The 23,139-nt window shown below is 37.2% G+C and overlaps 1 protein-coding gene across 1 annotated transcript; it reads left to right on the top strand.

The window, feature by feature from the left end:
* Positions 1-502: 502 nt before the first annotated feature.
* Positions 503-22,911, top strand: LOC104544581 (dedicator of cytokinesis protein 2-like; the record flags this gene model as incomplete). Its single annotated transcript, XM_010189493.1, has 5 exons — positions 503-558; positions 1,789-1,859; positions 2,511-2,617; positions 15,389-15,537; positions 22,799-22,911. Coding segments are annotated over 5 exons (496 nt in total), but the record flags the coding sequence as incomplete, so codon positions are not given.
* Between the last annotated feature and the right edge of the window lie 228 nt (positions 22,912-23,139).

The following is a 23,139-nucleotide window of genomic DNA, read 5'->3' as shown; positions in this document are numbered from 1 at the left end:
ATTGTGCAATTTCAGCATGCATTTATTGGGTAAATTGTTTAATCAGTCCTGTATGAATATACCACATTAGCTTGAAGGAAAGACAGGAAGCATCTGTGTAATGTATAGGTTTGGAATTTGTTCTGAATTTTTTTACAAATCCAGGATGTATCTTGGGTGGAACAGCCCTCTTATGAAAATAGAGCTAGATCAGTAATAGAAGAATTCACATTACTGTAACTCAGTTTTCAGCAAAATGTTAGTATCAATTTGCACCCTAAAATTGTATGATGAAGTAAAGCTTTTATTACCTTTGTAATTCTCATAATCTGGGCCAAGAAGAGGTTAGTCAAACTGGAACATTGTAAATTGATTCTCTTTACTATGCCTGGATTTATAGCAGCATGCAAATGTAATTGATATGATTAAATCTGTTTTCTTCAGTTCATGATGGCAGCAAAGATGAACTATAGCTTTTTGCTAAGAATTTTTGCACAATAACCAAAAATTGATTTTTATGTAGGCAAAAATGGTTTTGGCAAGAAGACATTGTGGTTTTCATCTGAAATAGGAACAGAGGTAATGTCTAATTGGTTTTAGATAAATAACTGTCCCTAGATGTTGTTTCTTTTGGCTGTCAGTGATTGTGCAGCATCTCTATGCAGATCTGAACTTCTATGAGAAGAGTCTACTCTAGGTGACCTGTTGAATTAGGAAGACAGAAGGGAAGGAAGAGACTGATGTCCAGCTTTAGGCGGGTATCAGTGAGGCCAGGTTCTCCTTACTTGGAATTTATTACAGCTATCAGCCAACAAGTATGGCATATCCTTTTGGATATGTAAAATATTTGAGTAATACAGACCTGTTAGTGGGAAGATAAGTCACAGGTTATTTTATGAGTGTAAAAATCATTGTAAGCAGCTCTTAATGTCTAAAGCGTAAGTAGAGAAATGAATGGACAGTGACCCAGCAAGTGTTAAATATGTTTAATACTTCTGCATTTTATTGCAAGGTTTTTCACTATATGAGCTTTCAAAAGGTATTATAGAGGCTAAACACTTTCAAGCTGAAAAAGATCTTTATGACACAGAGCACTGCGAGTTAGTCTTTAAGGATGTTACCTTTAAATGTTAGGGGTGGTTTTGAGCCTGAAAATTACCTGCTTAAGTATTCTTGTCCATGTAAGAATATAATATATCTTTTTCTTACCCTTGTTGTCTTTTCAGGTTTGTTTATTCCACTACACTCTCAAAATATACTGCAGAAATTGATAAGATAAACTGTCAGATAGCTTAGGTACAGATGGTTGGTTAGGGAGTTGACACTCCATCTATTTCAGAAACTGTAGCTTTGGGGTGGATAGATGACTGTTATCCTGACTTCAGCCTTCTGCATGGCACATTTCTGGGGTGGAATCGATATGTAGTATGATCAGAGAGCTTCTGCTTCGATCAGTGCTTGGTTTACATATTTGCACCGTAACGACAGTCTTAGTGGTCTACAAAGAGAATCCAATCTACAAAGATGGGCTTAGCCCTTCTAGTGGCCTGCAAGGAGAATATGACCTACTTGGAACTATTGTATTTAATTTTTTCTGCATATCTTCAGCATAAGAGCCCTTGTGTGTCTAGTACTCTGTGCTGAAGTTAGTACTCGAATGTTATGTACAATTTCAGTCTGAAGAAAGAAGTCCAAGTTTATAATTTTTGTTTTGTGTGCATCTGTTTCAGCGGTGTGCTCGGTATTGTTTTTGTATGCTGTGTATGCAGATAAATGTAAAAAAATAACACAATCTGTACATCAATTCAGGTTGCTGCCTTGAAGTACATACCATCAGTGCTTCATGATGTTGAAATGGTCTTCGATGCCAAGTTACTGAGGTGAGCTGCTCTTGAACATTTAGTGGGTGTATCACATGGTATGTACAACGTATTGCTGCTGCCTGGGCAAGTTCCTACTGCTTGGTTTAGGTCAACTGACCTGTGCTAGCTTGTGCCCATTGTGAAGGTGGTGGAAATCTGGGTCTGTGTTTTTAACAGGGAGTTCTTATCCGTCTTACCTAGTGACAGAATTAATTGTGGTGGCCCAATACTTAAGCAGTAATTTGGTGAATAAAATGAGCAAGTGGAACAACCTCTTTATTTTTCCTCTTCCTTTTCCCCCACTGCTCCTTTGAATAAACTCCATTCCAGAAAACCAAATCTGATTTTAGCAGTTTGAAATAAGTATCTTTGTCAGACAAAGATAAATTGCCGCCACCATACGCAAAGATATCTTTATTCCATTCAAAAAATGGAAAATAAGAAACATTTGTAAACATGGCCAAAATCTAGTTCATACTCATCTTGTTTCTCTTGAAAGGTTTGTTTCCAGCCTGCTACTCTTGTCAATGTTGGTGATATGATAAATAAATCGCAGTCTTAAAGAAAGAAATGTTTAGAAATATATGATCTTTTGATCTTTGTCTTGCTTTATTAACACACAATTAATTCAACTGTACTGCATTTATGATAATTTTCCTTTGCATGCAGCCAACTACTATATGAATTTTACACTTGCATTCCACCAGTGAAACTACAGAAGCAGAAAGTGCAGTCCATGAAGGAAATAGTACGCAGCAACCTTTTTAAAAAACAAGGTAAATGTAATACGCCTTTAAGGCTTAAAATAAATAGATGTGAAAATACTGAGTGACTGTTTCATGCAATTCATTTTTTAAATTGAGTAAAACTAATTCTGAGAGAGTGTGAATGCTGGAAGCCTGACCTCTGGAGAGGATTCACCTGTTTTTACAAGACAGCTCTTGTACAAAGCGTGATTGCTAGCCTAGAACAAGGAACAGGCAAGTCTCAGAGGAACAGTTTTGTGTGTTTTTCCCATGATTTAGTGGTTAGGTGGATGGAGCTTAGGATATATCCTTTAAACTCATTTATAAGCTCTATAGTGAAATAGAAATATGAAATGTAACTGTGTGAACACCGCTTATGTTACATAAGGCATCTGCCTAGGCAGAGGAAAAATAAAAACAAAGTCTGATTGTGCTGTGCTATAGCTTAGCTGCAATGCAGTGTCTCCATTTACAGGAGTTACGATCTTTGTTAACCTTTATCAGAATTTAGTGTCTGTATCCACACTCAAAACAGGAGTGATAAATGGTACTGAAATGTCGTCATTAGCCTTGTGCTTAGTTTTCCTTCATATTGGCACAGAAAGGGAATTTTTGCTAAAAGAATCCTAGCAGAGAAGCCCAGTTTTACATGGTTGACTCCATCTTCACTGTTAAGTGTTTCGTCTCCTCTCTTGTGAACTGGATGGCTTGCTTCTCTTTCAGCATCTCACTGCTGTGCAGAAGACCTCCAGAACTTTGAAAGACTCAGATGGATGTCCATTTTGTCAGAATTTCTGACAGTGTATAGATAATGATTCTAGGACCTTGACAGTACAGCAATGGGTAGCAAATAGTACTGAACATGAGTAGAGTAAGGGAATGTTCGTCTCATTCTTTTGTGTTGCCAGAAGACTGATGCAGTTCTAACTAGCCTGACAGATAAAAATTCAGCTTTATTTTAAGACCTGTGTTACCTTGTATTGAGACCAAAATGTATATTGTAAGCTATAACAATAATTAGCTGTTTTGAGACCATTATAGATTTCTTGGACAAAATAAGAAAATAATGTAGTTCATTTTATTGCTTAGATTAAATTAGATATTATTTTGACCATGAAATAATTAACATAAATATAAATTGTCACAAGTGTTGTTTTGTTTTTTAAATGTGTGTAAGACTTAAGGTTACTTGCATCAGTGGATCTTAAGTAGCTGAAGCTTGGGTATCTGTAGATCCAAGCTATTAAGAGCAGATCCAACTAGTTAATTTTCAAACAGATCTAATTCTGCATTCTCGTTTTTTTCTGGTAGTTCACTATATTTCTGTTTTACAACTACAGTCTGATATGTCATTGCATTACCAGTTGCTTTTACTGCTGCTGCTTCTAAGATCAAAAGTGCCAATCTTAGTTTTATTATCTCTGCTTCTTGTGGTGAGTAGCATTTAGATCACAAGGAAAAATATCCTCTCAAAACTGAAACGATCTTGGGTTAAAATAATGTACTCTCTTGAATTCTTGATCTTACTAGAATTCAGTCACTTACCTTGACTGTGTTTCATACTGAGAAATTAAGTGTAAACCATATTTTTTGTGTATGTATGCATTAGTAACAATCCTGTGTGCATCCTCTATGTTTGTAAGATTCCAGCCTAAACACTCAGGTTGTGTAAGCTTCAGTTCATCTGTGGTAAACCCATTGCATTGCTATTGCAAGAGCATTTGGAGTCTTAAAGCAGCTGGGTAATTCTAGTTATAATAGTACTAAGGATATTGTTTTAATTTGTTTTTTTGTGAACTTTATGCTCTTAGTGTGATACATTAGTTTCCAGTCAAGTACTGTTTTTCTGGAATAAAAAATGGACTTTCAATCATTCTGTCTCAGATGGGGCAAGAGCTGGCAATCCTGTGGAATAACAATGATTTGATAATTTTTCTTTTAAAAAAAACTTGTCTTACTGAAATGCATTTGTTACTGGTTCCCGTATCAGGAGTGTTGGTCAGGACAACAGATCCCATGCTCATGTAATAAGGAATGAAATCCTGATAAAGATCCAGAAGGGAAATAGTTGAGCAAACAGTAGCTTATGTGCTTCACAGTTCTATTGACTTGCATCTTACTCCTTGTAGTGTATATCCCACAGCTTCTTTCTTCTATATCTGTGTATGCTCCAGAAAAGAGTGGGTTTTTGAATTCCAGAGAAAGCTACCATTACACTCTGCTTAGTGTGGGGCTCATTTCATGTGTTGAACAGGCCTTTGCTTTAGCTATGGTTTGTTGACACGAAATGTTTTGTAATATTTTTACTGCTTGCGTGTAAATAATAATAATAGATTGCTGCTTGCTTGTAAATGCAGCTTTTCTGATGCCCTGACATATATAGCTGGTATATCATAGAAAATGTCTACCTCAGAATATGTGGAGAATTCTAAAAAGGGTGTATGTTTTCTGTTTCTGTATTTTTAAGGTAAGAATGAATAAGAAATTTTGCTAAGAGGATTTCTAATTTTGAGGAGCTTTTATAAAAACAACAAATAGTGGTTTTTCATACTGCTGAACAGATAATCAACACATTTTGGTTTTTCCCGGACAGGCAGTTAGTGGGATTAAGTTAGCCTTAAATTTTTAAATTAAAAAATAATGTCTCTGTGTTGTGGGTGAGTTTTTCTGTTGTTGTTTTTGGGTTTTTTTACTAACATCAAACACATGACAGCAAAACCAAGCAGCTGAGACCACAAAGGTAGCATACAATACTTTAATCATTTGCCAGCCTAGCTGCAAATCCTTTATGTTTGAATAGGTTGTGATCTAAACTTACACCAGTATTTGACAATTAAAGTGTATGCATATGATAATATGTAGAAATTAACAGCTTGTTTATACTCTCAAGGTGATTACATATGCAAGACCTGCCTTTAAATGTTTTTGCTGTAATAATGTATATATAATTATATAATAATACTTAGATGCTGTTGTTTTTAGAGGACCCTGGGGAAATAGATGGATCTTTTTCGATTGTTAGCCTAAAACAAGCGACAGTCCTCTGAAGAAGCAGTTGCCCAAAATAGTTTGTTTTGACTTTATTAGGAGATATTGTTTTAGCAATATCATGACTTAGGTCATTGCTAACTAGAGAATATTTATTTAAAGATTTTTATACTTCAGTATTTTTATGAAGTGACAGAATAAAATTGCTTCTGGCTGTTATTTTAGAGTTTAAAATTTGTACATAGCTAAACGTGGCAATTTCCCTTCTTTTTTTCTTTTCGTTGGGTCAAATAGTGTATTTTGGAAGTGTATAGTCTTGGAAGTGTATTTTCCTTTACATGACACCAATCCATGACTAACTGGTCATTCTTCTAACTCTTAGTATGACTAGCTAACAGTGTTACTGTTGCTTCAGTGGTGTTGCCTGAGTTAGGGCATTTAGTAACAGAGTTTCAGTTTTGGGTGATGATATTTATAACTTTCACCCATCAGTAGTAATGGCGGAAGACCAACCTTGGGATAATCACAGCGTGTTTTATATCTAACTGATATTTTATGATTATTTGCATTTATGTTTTGTATTGATATTGATTGGATTTAACCTTCAAGTTGTAATTATCATAGGGGGAAGTCCACAATATGTTGAAGTGCAGGCAGTAAAGGACATGAAAAGACCAATGCATGATTAAGTACCTGTGATACTATGGCAGTATGAAAAGGTTTCTGTACTGTGCTATTATAATATTGCGCACATTAAATAGCAGACAAGTCCTTTTTCTAGTACATTGCCATGGTTTAAAATAGAAACTTCCAAAGTGCTTTTTTGCTCTACATTAAATGCAATTGATTCTAAAATTAATTGCGTAAAGAACCAACTGTCTTTGTAGGTTGCAGACAATGCCCGATTCATTGTGCCAAGCAATGACATAGAAGGTAATTTACAGGAGTGAAAGCATACATAGCGTATCCCAAAATAGGCTGCAGCATGACAATTAAGATACAATTGCCAATGGTATAGTGAACTAAAGGTCACATTTCTAGAACAGGTAGTACTTTTTTCTGCCATCAATATGGAACTTATTTAGCTACGTTGCTAATTACAGTGAAATCTGTTAGTTTGAGTGTGTTTCAAATTATCCATGTTTTCTCCAGGCTTTAGTATTTAGTCCCTTTCCTTTCATTATAGTTCCAGTTCAATTCATTTACTTCCATTCCCACTGGTATTGTCTTTATAATTTAATTGGATTTCAGATATATGTATTTCTTTTCTTTGAGCTGTTGATGTTCACAGCATCTTCTAAGGAAGCTGTGAAAATATGAAAGTGTGGTTTTAAAAAGACGCCAGTGGAATTTGTTTTCATAAAGAAAGTTACACGTGAACCTTAATTTTGTAGCCTTGAGGTCCTGTTAACTGCTACTGTAACTGATATTCAAAAGCCCCACAGTGCTACTGCACTTTTATAAGCCTTTACTTGCATTGGCAGGTGTTTTTTTTTTTTGTGGGGGGTTGATTTCTTTCCCTCTCTGTAACTGTAATACAGCGTAGGGGGGTTATGGTGGTACAGGTTTGAGTGGCTGCATGTAGGAAGACTGGTGGTTTCAGCTGCTTGTGCACTCTCCCTGTAACGTTTAGGAACATTCACACAGGATGTGTGAGCACACGCACAGCCATTTATCCAGTTTTGTCTTCAGACAGTATTATGTGCCTCTTCATCAGAGGACAAGAAATCTTCTTAATTGTTGATATTTTCCTTTTAGATCACTCGTAATTCTTTATTTTAAAATATCAGAGGGAAAGAAATGGTTATCTTGTCCTGTATAAGCACCCCTAATGGCATTTCAAAGTCTCGTTCATGATGTAAGAAACTGTCCTCTCTTGTGTAAGAAACTGCCTCCTTTTCCTTTGTGTAGCGGGATGTAATGGATTATTCTCTCCCTCTTGTTCTCCTTTGGACCTACCAAAGAAATGATTTGTTAGAGTTGTTTCATTTCTTTGTAAATCTACTTTTGATGCATCACTGTCTTGTTTTTCTTAGAAAACCTATAGCCAAAATTCCTTGACCGTCTCTCAATTTTTGAGAGACCACCAAATTAAGATACGAGTGTTAGTGAATTACATGCAATTGTTATTGTAGTTAGGGTTTCTGAGCTTATAGTATTTGGAGCTAGATTTTTATTCTGAACTGACCGTGGAATATTCATTGCCATTATGCTGAAATCTGTAAATCTACAAGCCTTGGGAGCATTGGTTTTTACTTCCGTGAAATAAATACAAACTGCTTAAACATAATAAAATATATTCATACTGTTGCTTTGGACTTTGTGTTCTCTAGAGGCCCACTCCTGATGAGGGGTTTGTGCTGTAGCAGAATGCTGTGAGATCTGTTCTGAAGAATATAAACTCTAAGTAGGTCACACAGATGGTCACTGGCAGGAGTGGGAATAGAGTTGCAGTCTCTTGGCTCAGAATCCAGGTCCTCAGCTCGCAGTGGCTGTAGACAGAGCTACTGCAAGTTCAGCATATGCAAACCTCTTGCTGATTTTGGAAGAATAGCAGCAAGTGATATATGTTGGCAGCAGGGGTTAATTTGCTGGGTGCCAGAAGAAATGCTGAGACTATAGTTATTTTTTTCCTCTCTGAAGAACTCTTTCTATCGTACCATTGTTGAGACAAGATAGGTACTTGCACACACCCATAATTCGACTGTTTTCTAATATTGATGTGTACGTTAGTGAGTTCTGTCTGTGGCAGATTCTAATTCTTTTATTTCGCTGCTTGAGAAGTATCAGTAGTTCATGTGTTGGTCAACTAGAAGAGCAAGGATTTTAGTCAGGTGTGAGTTCTTTTCCTTAGTAAGAAATGCGCTTGTAAATGTGTCTTAAATTTTTGAGGTGCAGTTGAGGAAAACTGTCAGTAAGTCTGTTCTGTGCTATGGATATTGTGTGTGTTACTGATTATATACAGATTAAACTATGGCATCTTTTCAGTTAGATTATGATCTTCAATACTGTAATATAAAATTTAAGCAAAACCAGTAAAAGAAAATAGGGGAACTGTGATATACCACGAAGTGAATGCAAATGGGTTTGTTGATGTTATGTTTTTGTGCAGTAGTGCATCAGCAGTCTTAAGATTTTCCTGCTGGACTCTTTAATGAACTTTTCTGACTGGAAAAAACAGGAAGATAATGACTAGTACTCCCGAGTTCTTTTAAATTCTTCTTTCTAAAGGTTTGAATTTGTTATGTAGGCTATGATCTGTCAGGAAACGCAGGTTTGTGTTGTATAATGCCAGCATTTCACAAGGAATATAACATTGGGGTTTGTTTTGTTGCATGTGTGGAGTTTTTTTGTTTGATTGGTTTTGTTAGTTTGTTTGTCTTTTGAAGATCCAGTTGTGAGTCCATGTTGTGATTTCAGTGATGTGCAAGTCAGGGTCAACTAAGAAACATTTTGGAGTTAAAATGGCTGCATATAATCAGCATTAAGTCTGTGTTCTGTCTTCTATGTAACCCAATTAAAGATTTAGAAAACTTACTGCTTTTACCTTCAGGACTGTTAAGAAAAAAGGTGTTTTTAAAAAAAAAAAAGTAGAAGGAACACTAATTCCTGATTAAGCATCTTTCAATTTAATTATTATTACCGGAGTTGGATATAGATACTGATTTTTCATTTTCTGTGATTGTTTTTCTACACTGTTTTCAACACAACTTCTCAGCATTTTAAATGTTTGAGCATAGGAGATGCTGATGTATTTGATTCTCCCATTTTTAGCTACTGGGGAAAAAATTGAAAGTACTCATTCTTGATCATTCCTTTAAAATGGTTCTGTGTTGAAGCACATCGTTCCACTTGATTTGGTCCTGACTTTTGCACTTAGCTTTGAAAAAGACTAATTTAAGAAAGATATTTCTGAGAGTAGGTTGGTTTTGGGTTGTTTTTTTTTTCCTTCTCCCCTAGGTAATATGCAGTAGTGTCTTTAGGGGTGCATTGTTTTAAAGTATCACTTCAAATTCTGTATTCCTTTTTTGCCAGTTCTATTCTTGCAGTATTTTGATATGGATAAGGATGACACATACATATCTGCAGGTATTTATTTGCATACATTTGTGTTGAACACCTGTAGGTTAAAGCCATTATTTCTGTTTATGGAGGAGCAGGTGACGTGCTCAATATTGCTACTGGTAACTTTTTGTTAGGCTTGACCTGCTATGCCAAGTTTTTTTAGTGATGTTTTTTAAAAAAATCTTGACAGATGGAAGAGTAAATCAAGTTAGATGAACTAGTTTTAACAGTGAACTTCTAAATGTATGTGTAAAAACTCTGTTTGCAACTGCTTCGAGTAGAAAAGTCAGCAAAGACATATTACAGAAACTGATGTGAAGCTGTTACTTCAGGAGAATTTTGTGTGTCAATGAAGTGAAATGTGGAAACGTGCAAGCTGGAATTCGTCAATATTCTATAACCCAAATGCAAGACAAATTTTAAAATTTGCCAGGAAGGATATGCTGACAAGCTTTTGAGGCAGGCTGGCAGACTTCAATGGTAGCAAGCTGGACAAGGCACTGAACGCTTCAAGTGTTGTTTTGGCTATGACAGCGATCGTGTGAGACATCGTTCTGGCTGCCTTTGAATACCTGGCATTACTCAGCTCCCTGAGGAGTGGAGAAGCTTGAAGATACACCTTGAAATTGGGAAATGCATGTGTTCTGCAGTGTTATGCTTGGTCACCTATGGTACCTCCCCTTTTTGTGGCTCTTAACTGTGAAATTTGAACTTAGATTTAGCAATGAACAAAATATATACACTTTTAAATTAATGACTTCTGTGTTCCCAACAAAGAGTTAAATGGCAAATAACGAAGAGGGAAGACTTTTAATAGAAAGATGCCTGCAGTTGTGAACAGATGTCCTTTGTGAAGTAGCATGGTGCTGTAATTGAGCACTGACTGCCATCAGAAGTCTCTCCTTGTTGAAACAAATGTTGTTCACTGATTTTATTTTTAAGGCTTTGCTCTAAATCTGTATTCAGATGACACCTATGTCCTTATTAAGTTGGCATGCCAGTTTTTAAGTGGGCACGAAGCCATCCTGACAGATGGATAAGACTACAGGCATGCCAGGGAATCAAGAGTAGTGTTTTCTAAGGGACTCTTAAATCTTTATGACCATTTTGGCTGCACATATGGGGCAGTCAGGAATGAAGCCCATCTGTGACTCTTGCTGAAGGAGACCCAGTTGTCTTATTTAATGACATTATTGCATTAATGACTTAGAGTTTGGATTTCATTTAGGCTGATACAGAAGAAATCATTAGATACCTTTTGAAGAATAAGGTGAATAGAGGGGTTAAAAAAACCCCAACCAAACCCAAGAACATGTAAAAGCTTAATCTTTTATAAGAGTGTATCTACCTGTTCTTAGTCAGAAGGTGCTGTGAGGGAACTTTTCTGAGAAGTGTGTTGGAATTTGGGGTTGGTAAATACGTGGAACAATGTCGTTTGGCAGAGCTTGATGAAACAAATGCAAGATGTTCAGACTGTATGTTGATGTGTTATGTTTTCAAATACAGTTTGGGGCAGCACTTGTTTTATTCTGGCTTCTAGAAAAAAAGCCAGTCAATACCATTGTTTTTTAACGACTCTGAACATTAAGAAATAATATATCTGTCTTTAGCAATTACTATCACATTGTTTATTAAGCAAAAAAAGCAGATAGTACTCTCTTCCAGTCTGTCTAGTAGTTTTTTTGGGTTGGATGCATGTGCATATGGATTACTTAATCATAAAATTATACAACCGTTTAGATTGGAAAAGACCGTTTAGATCGTGTAGGACTGAAAACCTAGCACTGCCAAGTCCATCACTAAACCATGTCCGTAAGTGCCACATCTACCCGTCTTTTAAACACCTCCAGGGATGGTGACTCAGCCACTTCCCTGGGAAGCCTGTTCCAGGGCTTGACAACCCTTGAGGCAGTTTCTTCTTGTCCTGTCCCTTGCTACTTGGGAAAAGAGACTGACGTGCATCTCTCTACAGCCTCCTTTCAGGTAGCTGTACAGAGTGATAAAGTCTCCCTAGAGCCTCCTCTTCTCCAAGCTTCTCATAAGACTTGTGCTTCAGACCCTTCACCAGCTTCGTTGCCCTTCTCCGGACACGCTCCAGGGCCTCAATGTCCTTCCTGTAGTGAGTGGCCCAAAGCTGAGTGCAGTGTTTGAAGTGTGGTCTCACCAGTGCCAAGTACAGAGTACAATCACTTCTCTACTTCTACTGGTCACACTATTGCTGACACAGGCCAGGATGCTGTTGGCCACCTGTGCCCACTGCCAGCTCATATTGACCTGTCAACCAGCACCCCCAGGTGCTTTTCCTCTGGGCAGCTCTCCAGCCATTCTTTCCCAAGCCTGTAGTTCTGCATGGGGTTGTTGTGACCCAAGTGCAAGACCCAGCACTTGGCCTTGTTGAAGCTCACACAATTGGCCTCAGCCCATTGATCCAGCCTGTCCGGGTCCCTCTGTAGAGTCTTCCTTTCCTCAAGCACATAAACACTCCCACCCAGTTTGGTGGTGTCTGCAGACTTACTGAGGGTGTACTCAGTAATGGTCCAGATCATCAAATACCACAACAGAAAACTTTACTTTGCCTATTTCTTTTCTTGATTACTGTCTTCCATTATTTTCTTAAATTTTTTTTCTCATTTTCCCTAGCCAGTGAGTTGTTGATGCTCAAATGAGCACTTTTGTTGTTTTGCTTGCTAAAGTGCAATGATACCTCAGTATGACAATCTGGAATGTACATACCCATTCAATAAGCAGTATGTATCCCTAGATAACAGAGAGATTTCATATTTTGTGTAGTGTTCTAGTGCAAAGGTTTTGATTTTTTTTTTTAAAGATGAGAAGGCATCAGTTTTATGCTTATATCAGTCCACTTGCAGGCTCAGGCTGAGAACAGGGCTTGTTTGCTAAAAATGGTGGTCTTTTTCTGTTACTTTGTTTGTATGCATTCACCAGAACATCTTGGAATTGCATTCTCATATGGGATGACATTGATTGGTAGGGGTCTTATAAAGCCTAATGTATTTTCCTTAACTATTGTCTTTAGTTTACAAATCATATCCTAGAAGTACATTTTCTGAGTAGCTTGCTACAGGAAAATTACTTTAGTTTGTATGTAGTACCTGAAAAAACAAGCCGAGTTTATCTAGCAGCCAGTCACAAAATACAGGCACGTAGCCTTAGTCCAAACCAAAATAATTAACACAAAAAATTACAATTTGCTTATAAAAGTATGTTGAATAACTTCTGCAATAATTACAAGTGCGGGGGTTAATTGCTTTTAAAAAGCAAATGCAGCTAAGGCGAGTTAAAAGACTTCTCAACTTCCGTGTAGCTGGATGCTTCTACACTGTTCACATCTGAAAATGTGCTGTAAATAATTGATTAGTTGCACATGTTAAGTCCTTTTAATAGATTCTGTATTTATCAAATAGGGGTCAAATTTCAATTTATAATGCAAAGTACAACTGTGAGTAATAAGAGTTTGTAGAGTAATTACTCTTAAAGCTGGAGGAAATACATTGTACCTTCTGCCTCGGCTGCCTTCTCAGTACAACAGGAAAATTGTCTATGCAGGAAGCCCTGCTTTCCTAATGTTTAGGTAGTATGGAATGGCTTCATGCAGAAGAATTGTGTCAAAATTACTCCTTTTACCAAAATACATGTGTGTGTGGTTTTTAAAAGAGTTTCAGACAACAGCAGACATTTTGCATTCTGGTGGAAGTTCTAAATGACCTCAGAGACCCTGGTATGGAGGGGTTTTTAATTCAATGAAGTTTACTTCCGCTCCTCCTTAAGGTGTCCAGTGCAGGTTTTAAGTCATGATGTCCTCTGTGCTTCCTGATTATTGCTCAAATGGGTATCACTGGCACGTGAAGTCAGATGTAATGTAGTGATTAATATACGTGTAACACCTACCTTGAAGTCCTAGCTTCTTTTCTATATAAGTACAAATTTTAAATGTGCTTTCAATGACTTTCTTCAGTCTAGTCTCTTACTTTACTTTTGAAATGGAGCTCGTTAAGTATATATATTTTTAATGATTTATTATCCAGTTGCTTCCAGTACCTTTAAAAGCTACCCAAAGAGAATTTTTCTATTTGCTAGCTGTCAGACATTTCAAGGTGGATCTTAATGGCTTAAAACTTGAGCTGGTTATTATTTTCGGAGGAGTGGGAGCAGAAAGTATGTTTATCCTGGCGGATATGAAACTCGTATGTGCATATAACGTTCCATCCTCTTTGTGAGTAGTGAAAAGTAGCTGTCACGTAATTTCATATGACTTTGAACTTTGTTGCCCGTAGCAGTCCCTATTGATTTTTCTTAAAGTGGACATGTTCTAAAGACACTGTTTTTAAGAATGATACTTAGGAGAAAACAGTTGCCTGCTAAATTTCTTCCATGCTGTTGATTTGGAATCTGTATTCTTGTGACATGTGGTTGCAGATTAGTAAGAGGTTGGATGTGTTTGTCTAAATACGTCCATCTTCATGGTGCATTAGTTGTAGCTGTTACTGTCTCTTGCAGAATGTTAGAGTACTGGTTATGCATCCTTATAAAAAGTGGAGTTTGTGCACAGCAGGTTTAGAGTAGAGAACTTGTGACACAATGTTGCCATGTGTAACATACTTACACATTGCAGACAAGTATGTATAGGGGTACTGTATGCAGGTGAGCTTTGTGGTCTATCATTTGGATCCACAATCTTATAGGAAAGATGGGGGATTTAGCTTGTGATTAATCTTTCCTTCAGCGTATCTTGTATGCAGTTAGAGAATCTGAAGAGCAATAAGAAATCAGTCAAGTGGAAATAATGAAGAAGTTCAGCCCGCTGTCTGTGACTGGAATGCTCTTGTAGTTCCACACAAACTTTATTCTGAGGTGGAACCTTTGAAGCGCTCTTCTCTTCCTAGGTTATTTTCATAAATATAGCAAATCTTTGAAGCATCTGCTCAGCATTCTTCATGCTGTTGTGCTGTACTCTTTAATTACATAGCACAGTACAAGTGAGTTGCTACTTAAGTCACTCAGTGGCATGTATCAATTAGAAAAAAAAAATCTGTATCTTTTATTCCTAGGTAGACAGGAATAGTGATAGTGCTTTCATTAAAGGTGCTTCAAATTTGTGCTGCTTGTTCTCCCAACATTTCTTTTAAGCACCTCTGTCTTAAAAAGTCAATGTACACATGAGAATGAAATGTAACTTATTATTTGTGTCAGCTTCCTTAGATTTAAATAAGGATGAATGCATGCATCGTGTTCACTCTTAGAGGTTTGATAGGCCTTAGTCTTGTCTACATTTTTATGTGCTCTTAGAAGGTATGTTTCGGAATAATGCACATAGAACAATTCCATTGCTCTTTGTGTCTTATTTTCAGATAGAACAATAAGTGTAGTATTTTATAGTATTCTTACATTAGAATCCTGTCACTATACATAGCTTATTTCGAGATGCTCTGTAAGTAGGTTGAATAATTTGTCCCTAAGTGTTTGGAACAGCTAAACAGCCCTCAGAATTTAGCTGAAACAAATTACATCAGGATGTTTTGTTTTTCACAGATGAGAAATAGTGTTGGCTTCCAAAAACATCACAGAAGTTTAAGAGTATGCCTGAGGCATGATTGGAAAAATCACCAATTCCATGTTGCAAAGGACTGTGGCTGTTAAAGCATATTGTGTTTCACTGTTTGGAGGAGGGTTTATTTGCGCATAGTATTTGATTTATATTTGTTCTTAAGATAATTTTCTTTCTTTCAGAATGCAGGGACATTCTGCTTCCTGTGATTACAAAAGAGCTGAAGGAATTACTGGAACAAAGGGATGATCAGCAGCTCCAGCTCCAAGAGAAGAAGTACTGTGTTGAATTACTCAATAGCATCCTGGAGGTTCTGAGCTCTCAAGACCATGTAAGTACTGATGATGATGTAGATGGCCTCAGCCTGAGCTGATTAGGTAGTAAATTATTGATGCTGATGAATCTCACTTAAATTTTTAATACAAGTCAGTGGCAAATTGAACTTTTCTCCTGTTTTTCATAAACGTAAGTTAAAGGGCAGTTGAGTTATTAAAGGTGAAGTACTGAAATCCATGCTATTTTTTTTTTCTCAATTTTATATTCTTTAAATAGCTGCTCTAAATCACCATAGTATGATTAAAAACAGTGAGCCTGTTGTGTTTTTCCCTAGTAGAGGTTTAGGCACTTTTAATTTTGAGTGCTAAAGTTCAGTGGAGTACATACTGAAATGAATTAGAATATTGACACCAGCTGTGTGCTGTGGTTGACACACCTGAGGGCTGAGCTGCCATTCAGGAGGGCTCCGGACAAGCTCAAGAAGTAGGCCCATGTGAACCCCATAACGTTTAGCAAGGCCAAGTGCAAGGTCCTGCACCTGGGGGAGGGCAAACCCTAGTGTCAGTACAGGCTGAGGGATTGAAGGCAGCCCTGAGGGGAAGGACTTGGGGGCAATGGTGGTTGAAAAGCCGGACATGAGCCAGCAATGTGCGCTTGCAGCCCAGAAAGCCACCTGGATAACCCTCCTCCAATGGCCACATCAAAAGAAGTGTGGCCAGCAGGTCAGGGGAGGTGGTTCTGCCCCTCTGCTCTCCTCTGTTGAGACCCCACCTGCAGTGCTACATCCAGCTCTGGAGTTCTCGGCACAGGGAAGACGTGGACCTGTTGGAGCATGGCCAGAGGAGGCCACAAAAACGAACCGAGGGCTGAGGCATCTCTGCTATGAGGACAGGCTGAGAGAGCTGAAGCTGGTCAGCCTGGAGAAGAGAAGGTTCTGGGGAAAGCTTATAATGTTTGCAACAGAGCCTATAAGAAAGATGAGGACAGACTTTATTGTAGGGCCTGTAGTGACAGGACACGGGGTAATGGATTTAAACTAAAAGAGAGGGGATTCAGACTAGATACAGGGAATAATTTTTTTATAATGAGGATTGTGAAGTACCGGCACAGCTTTCACAGAGAGGTGGTAGATGCCCTATCCCTGGAAACATTCAAGATCAGGTTGAAAGGGTCTCTGAGCAACCTGATCTGGTTGAAGTTGTCCCTGCTCATTGCAGGGGGTTCAGCTAGATGACCTTTAAAGGTCCCTTCCAACCCAGGCTACTGGATGATTCTATGATGTTTCTCAAGGACAACTCTATTTTAAGTATTCAGAATAATATTAAAATCTTGTTTCTTTTATAAAAACCTTTGTAGTTTCTGAAAGAAATGTTTTTCAGTGTACAAATGTTGTACCTTCTGGTTTCTTCTTTCAACAGAATCTGTGTAAAACAGATAGCTCTTTGCTATGTTTCATTGAGTCAGTAGTTTCTCAGGCTCCTGAATTTTTGGAGCACTCTAGAAACTGATCTGGGTGGTTGCTTTTCTCATTTGAGAGGATATTGAATTGACTTTTTAGTTCCTTACTTTTTAATAAGCAGTGGATTATTCAGTGAAGTTTCATGATAATTTGAGGAATTTATTCTGAGAAAACCTCATAATTCATTACATTAGGACAGATGTAACTTCTATGAATACGTGCTGGTTTCTCCTGAGCTATAGTTTCCTGATACACGTATTCAGACTTTGCAGGCTTTGGCATAGGCAAGTTGTAATTTCAGTAGTTTTTTTCCTATGGATCCATGGACCATTTTGTTACTGCACGTTGCTTGGTTTCTTAGAAGTTTTTGAGACGGAAACTGAAGAAGTTTGTTTGATTTAGAGATTTATTTTTTTTTATTCATTGGTATAAACAAAGCTTGAGGAATAGAAGGGATGGAAGACGACCCATATCTATATCTCTATTCTATGTCTATAGAAGTAAGGTGTAAATGAAGTGCAAAGGTGCCTGAAGAAAAGCAAGTGTTTGTTTCAATAAAACTCCATGTTTGAGAGATTTGTAACTGCTGGTTTTGGGCAGTTCTGCGAATGTGTTAATGTACATTTGCATCAAGGATGTAAAAGAAAAAATATTAGACAAATATTTTGGTCTGGAGTTGTGAATATTTGAGTTGAAAACTACTTGGTTGGTGTGATGCTGCTCAGAGCTTTTGAAAAGCCATTAATTCTTTTTCCTTCAGATGTTGTTCTTTGATATTAGGCAAATGCTTAGCTGTATTTAAAATCAAATGCATTTTATCATTGAGGAGAACATTATCTTTAACAATAGGATTTTTGTTGTTTTGTTTTCACCAGTCAGTGTGATGTATGTGTTTAATCACAGCTGGACATCAGAGGCTTAATGGGTGATTGTACCCTTCACAGGTTTGGACTTCAGTCTTTTAACAATCCAGTTAATATTTTGTAATTTGTATAGGATGATGTTGTTTGAAAGCATGCGATGCATTCTGTGCTTTTACTCTATTGAAGGAGGCAGCCAGGCAGACCTTTTCGCATGATGACAAACAATGGCTTTTTAGGCAATGTGTAACCCATTATGTCATGAAAATTGCTGAGAACTTATAACACATGTATTTAAAACCAAGCACATTCGCATTTGCTTAAAACAAGTGGTATTTCTTCAATAACTTCTTTTAAGGAAGTTAGCCTGTAAACTGCAGGTTCTCTGTAAGATATTTGGGTGGCAGTTACCTACAGTGCATTGCAATAAATAATGAGGAATTTCTTATATAAGGAGATAAGTCCCCTGGAGTATGTTTAATGTCAGTAGTGGTTTCAGCATTTGATGACCCCTCTGGCAGCATCATTCATGAGTTTAAGAAACATCGTAGAACAGCTGGGACATGCATGAAAGAACTAAGGCTTCTGTTGAGAAAAATACATACCCTAGTGTGCCTTCTGGCAGTATAATTGCTGATCAGACACAATATGGATATTAGACTATATTAAAGTATATGTCACTAAATACGAGACTGTTGAACTACAACAGCTAATGTGTGACTATCTCTAGTAGATACTCTTTCTTTGACCGAGAATCCGTGGATCACAGTCTCGGTTTTTTTAGCTGTGCTAACCACTGGTCCTGCTTAAGTATTAAAAATCTGCTTTTGAGATTATTTATCTGAAGGAGGTAAAAAAGGAAGGGGAAAAAAAGGGAATAGCTTCAATACAGCAATATCTAAGGCAGTAATTTGTCTTTACGAGACAGTGCAGATTTGAGTGCAATATAGATGTTCACTTTTCAGTTAAAGTGAAAAATCTTGTTTCAAGCATATAGAGTTTTGACTTGCAATGGGAAATACTTCATGTGGCATACTGGTCAGGCAAATGGAATAGGTTCACCATGTGGCCAGGTTATTATGATGGCAATATTTATGTGGTCTCCTTCAGAATGCTTTTATTCAGTGGGATCTGGATGTAGAGAATTGTTTTGGAAACTAACCAAATTATTTCTTATGTGATTGCACTTGAACCTTAAGATTAATGCAAGTTTCTACTGAACAATTAATTTCCCGTATCTCTTTATATCTTTTTAAGAAAATTAATTATTTGACCTGCTGGAATAGAAAACTTTAAGCTTAACTATGTCTTGAAAGCACCAACTTCTTGTCCATATTTCTTCTGTTTTTCCATCTCAGTAGAGATACCTGGTTTTGAATTAGTTTTTAAAACTTTTTGTAAAACTTAACTTAGGTATTTTCTGCCTTGGATTTATTCTGTGAAGATCACCAGAAGTAGCATATGCACAAGGGACAGAAAAGCAGCAGCACTAGTTCTTTGTTTTGTGTGGCCAAAATTTATTTTGTGAGGTGATCTTTGAACCTGTTACAGAATTTTTGAAGAAGAGATTTTCAAAGAAAAAGTTGTTACGGTATTACCAGCTCTGCTCTACTCTTTTTCTCCCTATGTTGTTTGGTGAGTGTGTACGTGTGAATCATCAGCTCTTTGTGTTCAAACACTGTTCTCTTCTGCTGCTGTGTAGCTCTTGGGTTCTGCAGGTAGCAAGTACATGAAGAACACTGGTTTATGGTAAGGACTTTATTTTTATGAATAGACAGGCATTGTTAGGTGAGATCTGGGTGAGATGCTTATGTTTCATTTTAAAGTGGCTCTACAATAAACAACTTTTGGACATAGATGACATTATTTTGACTGAATCATGTCTAAAAGTAGCTTCATAACTTGAGACTGTGTGCTTTCTGCACCTGTGAAAGCTCAGAACGGCAAGTAAGTCATTGACAAATGTCATGGTGAAATCTGTTACTTTTTTCTGGTTTACTTCACACTTCCCTTTCTTCCCTTCTATAGCAACTTTGTGTGCAGTCTGACATCACCTCATAAGATGACTTTGTCCGTAATCTGACATATATCCTATAGTTCTGTATTAACTGTATCGGAACAAGTTTCTACTTATAGTGCTTACAGGATTAAATATAATGATGAACTCTTTCTCTTGGAATCTAAAATAAAATCTTGGTTAAGTCTACAAGTGGAAGTGAGATGTGTAACCTTCTCTGGTTCTGTGCATGAAGTCAGTAACTGGCAGCAGCTGCATTTTAAGCTGTAGATCATATTAGCAAACAAGTCTGGGAGCACTTTAGAATTCCACAGAATTTGGTAAAGTATTGACCTAACTTAGGGCAGAGCTTAAGACTTGAGCAAAAAAAATTTCAAAGCAGATTAGTCAGGGAAACTGTATGCTATCTGAAGTTCTTCTGCAGACAGTTTTCCATTGGAACGAAACATGATTGTGAACTTTGTGATTTAAAAAGAAAAAAACCCACCTAAATCTTTATCCTTTTATGTGTGCTCTTTTTTGTGTGCGTGTCAGAGGAGGAACACGAGGTTACGGAACTGGATGCATCACAGAGTGAGCTTGCTGGACCTGGTTGATACAGAGGCCACTTTCTTTATGGCAGTTCATGTGGTGCTGTGGTTTAGATTTGTGAGCAAAACAGTGCTGATAACATACCAGTGAAAGTGGTAGTTCTTGCTGACCAGTGTTTGCAATGTCAAGACATTTTCTGTTTCTCGCTCTGTCCCATGCCAGGGAGCAGGCGAGAGTTGGGTGAGAGTGTGGGAGGGACACAGCTGACACAAACTGACCAAACAGGTCTCTCCAAGTTGATATCTCAAGTGCAGGTTGTGTAATGCTACAGTTCCGAAGGAGTCATTCAGTTAGTCCGTGTTTGTCACAGTAAATAAATGAGCACCCTGTCGTACACTGTCGTGCATGGTCGACTCTGAGACAACGGAATTATTCTGTCCCAACGCTATAGAAGTTTAAACAGAACATGAAAATTAAACACTCATTGCTGTTATACTGCACAGATATTTTTAGTTAAAATATTTGCTATTAGTTAAAATAAAAGTGGAAATCTTTTGTACAGGCAAAGTGTGAAAACTATTTTTGTTAAGTAAGCAACGTCAGTATTGAATGCCTCATTGTTTCTTTGGTAATCAAGAAGAAAGTCTCAGTTTCATAAAGAAACCATTTTAATTAATTTGCTAACATTTATCTGAAATTTCAAAGACTTAGCAGAAAAGAACCTTTTCATGCTTTAGCACATGCTATATTTTTTCCAGGGAAGGTGTGTTATGTGCTACTTGTGAATTCAGAATAGAGCTCATCTGTAATAATGGAGTCATGGTTAAATGTTGGCACCATGATGTAATGTTCTGAACTGTTAGGAATAATCATATGGCACGTGCTGAAATGTGGACAGAAGTGAAGTTAGATTATAAGAGCCCTCATCTTCGAATTTGGAAAAAAGAAAAGGTGAACTAATGAACAAGGGATTTACCTGTGGTGTGAAGTACTACTGTGTCATTTACAATTGTTGGCTGTTGATTTTTGTTTAATTACAGTGGTAATCAATATTATAAGAACAGCTATGATTAATGAATATCTATTGAATTGCAGCAGAGGCCAAATCACAGACTATTTCTTGCAGCGCTGCAAATAGCAATTCCAGCCAAGATGCCAGTCTTGATCTCTGCATTTGGTGTGGTAGCTGCAGATGTCATAACCAGTTCTTTGGTGAGACAGAGTTCTGACCAGAAAACTTTGTGCTGTGGTTCTTGCAGTGCGACACAGTATCTGTCATTGGTGAAAAGAAAATACTCTCTGCAGATTACATGCTGAGACATTTAGTGCTTTTAGAGCCTGTTGTCATAAAGTAGCCACAGTTATAGCAAGAAGCTTTGCATGCCTTTAAATGAATATTTAGAAGTATCAGCAAACAAAAATTTCTGTGCCATGTTTACTTTGCTTTTTGTCGCTTCCCCTTTAATCGTGCTTTTTTTGCTTTGGCTGTGTAGGATTTTTTTAGTACTGTCTGCATTAGCAAGGAATGTGTCACAGTGCAAGTGTACCACTGGATTCGTGTGGTTTCTTGTGGGGCTCCTGATGAATCTGTTTTACGTGGCTTGGGTAGTTTACACTGAGTAAGCTCTGGTCTGACACTGATTCAAACATCTCCATTGTGTGTATGGCTCAGCTTTCTGAAGACAGAGAGATTAGAAACACGCTGGGGAATCTTGTATTGGTGTGGCCTTAACATTGATCAAGAACTTAATGTCTTCATTTCTAGCACTGTTAAGGAGCTTCTAGTTTATCTCTATCTAAAACTGATCTAGTTTGTGTGAAAGAAAACCACTAAAGCAGTACATGGTAAATGGAAGCGATCAAGGGATTTGCCTAAAAATTGTTCTGAACCAAAGTGCTGATACAGTCATAGCCGTGTATCTTTAAGGGGCTTGATTTATGTTTAAGATAAAGGTATACATAATTGCTGTATTTAATGTTTGTAATTATGAAGAGGAAGTTATACAAATAATGCAGTTTCTCAATTTGATGTGTGTATTTTCTGCTTGATGTAAATAAGAAACAAAACATTAATGGGCAAGGTGTATAATGTTATATATGTGCTGTACTCTAGGCTGCTTCGGCTTTCCTCTACTGCTGTGTTAACTGGTAGCTTGATCAAGTGACACATTTTATGGCAGGTGGCTTGCCATAGTCCTCTGCTGACCCGGGAAGCATTCTTTCAATAGTTGACAAGGTTTGTTTGAAATAAAATGCTAAATTTTGACTGGTACCCTGGTGCACAGGGGTAGCAAACGTTCTGTGCTTTAAGTTCAAGAAGAATATATGAAAAAAGGTTTGAAAACGAAACAGAAAAGATGTGTAGAAAGAATTGGTTTCTTTCTTTCACAAGAGAGATGGATTTAATGCCAAAACTGTTCTGTGGGTTGTTTTTCTTTTTCTTTTGCAGGCATCAACTTATCACCACATTCAAGAAATAATGGTACAGTTATTACGCACTGTGAACAGAACTGTTATTACAATGGGGCGAGATGATCCCTTAATTGTGAGTAATATTTTAATGTATTTTAATGCTTTGGAAGTAATTTTAAAGTTATTCTGAAAAAGTGCAAATACAGTATTTGAGGAGTCCTTGTTTGTAGACTTTTTTTAGATTTAAAATAAAAGGTCGAAATCTTTACTCTTGTTTCCCTTTCAGCTGTGCCACTGTAGTGTCCTCTGAAGTGTAGTTGATTACTGTGAGATTTGTGCATTCTTAAAAAGCCAAACTCTAAATGTAAAGTTAATTGC

Source organism: Mesitornis unicolor, unplaced genomic scaffold, assembly GCF_000695765.1.
Source record: "Mesitornis unicolor isolate BGI_N332 unplaced genomic scaffold, ASM69576v1 scaffold4068, whole genome shotgun sequence".
Classification (NCBI taxonomy): domain Eukaryota; kingdom Metazoa; phylum Chordata; class Aves; order Mesitornithiformes; family Mesitornithidae; genus Mesitornis; species Mesitornis unicolor.
Note: the sequence above shows the minus strand (reverse complement) of the source record. Positions and strands in the feature narration are given on the sequence as shown.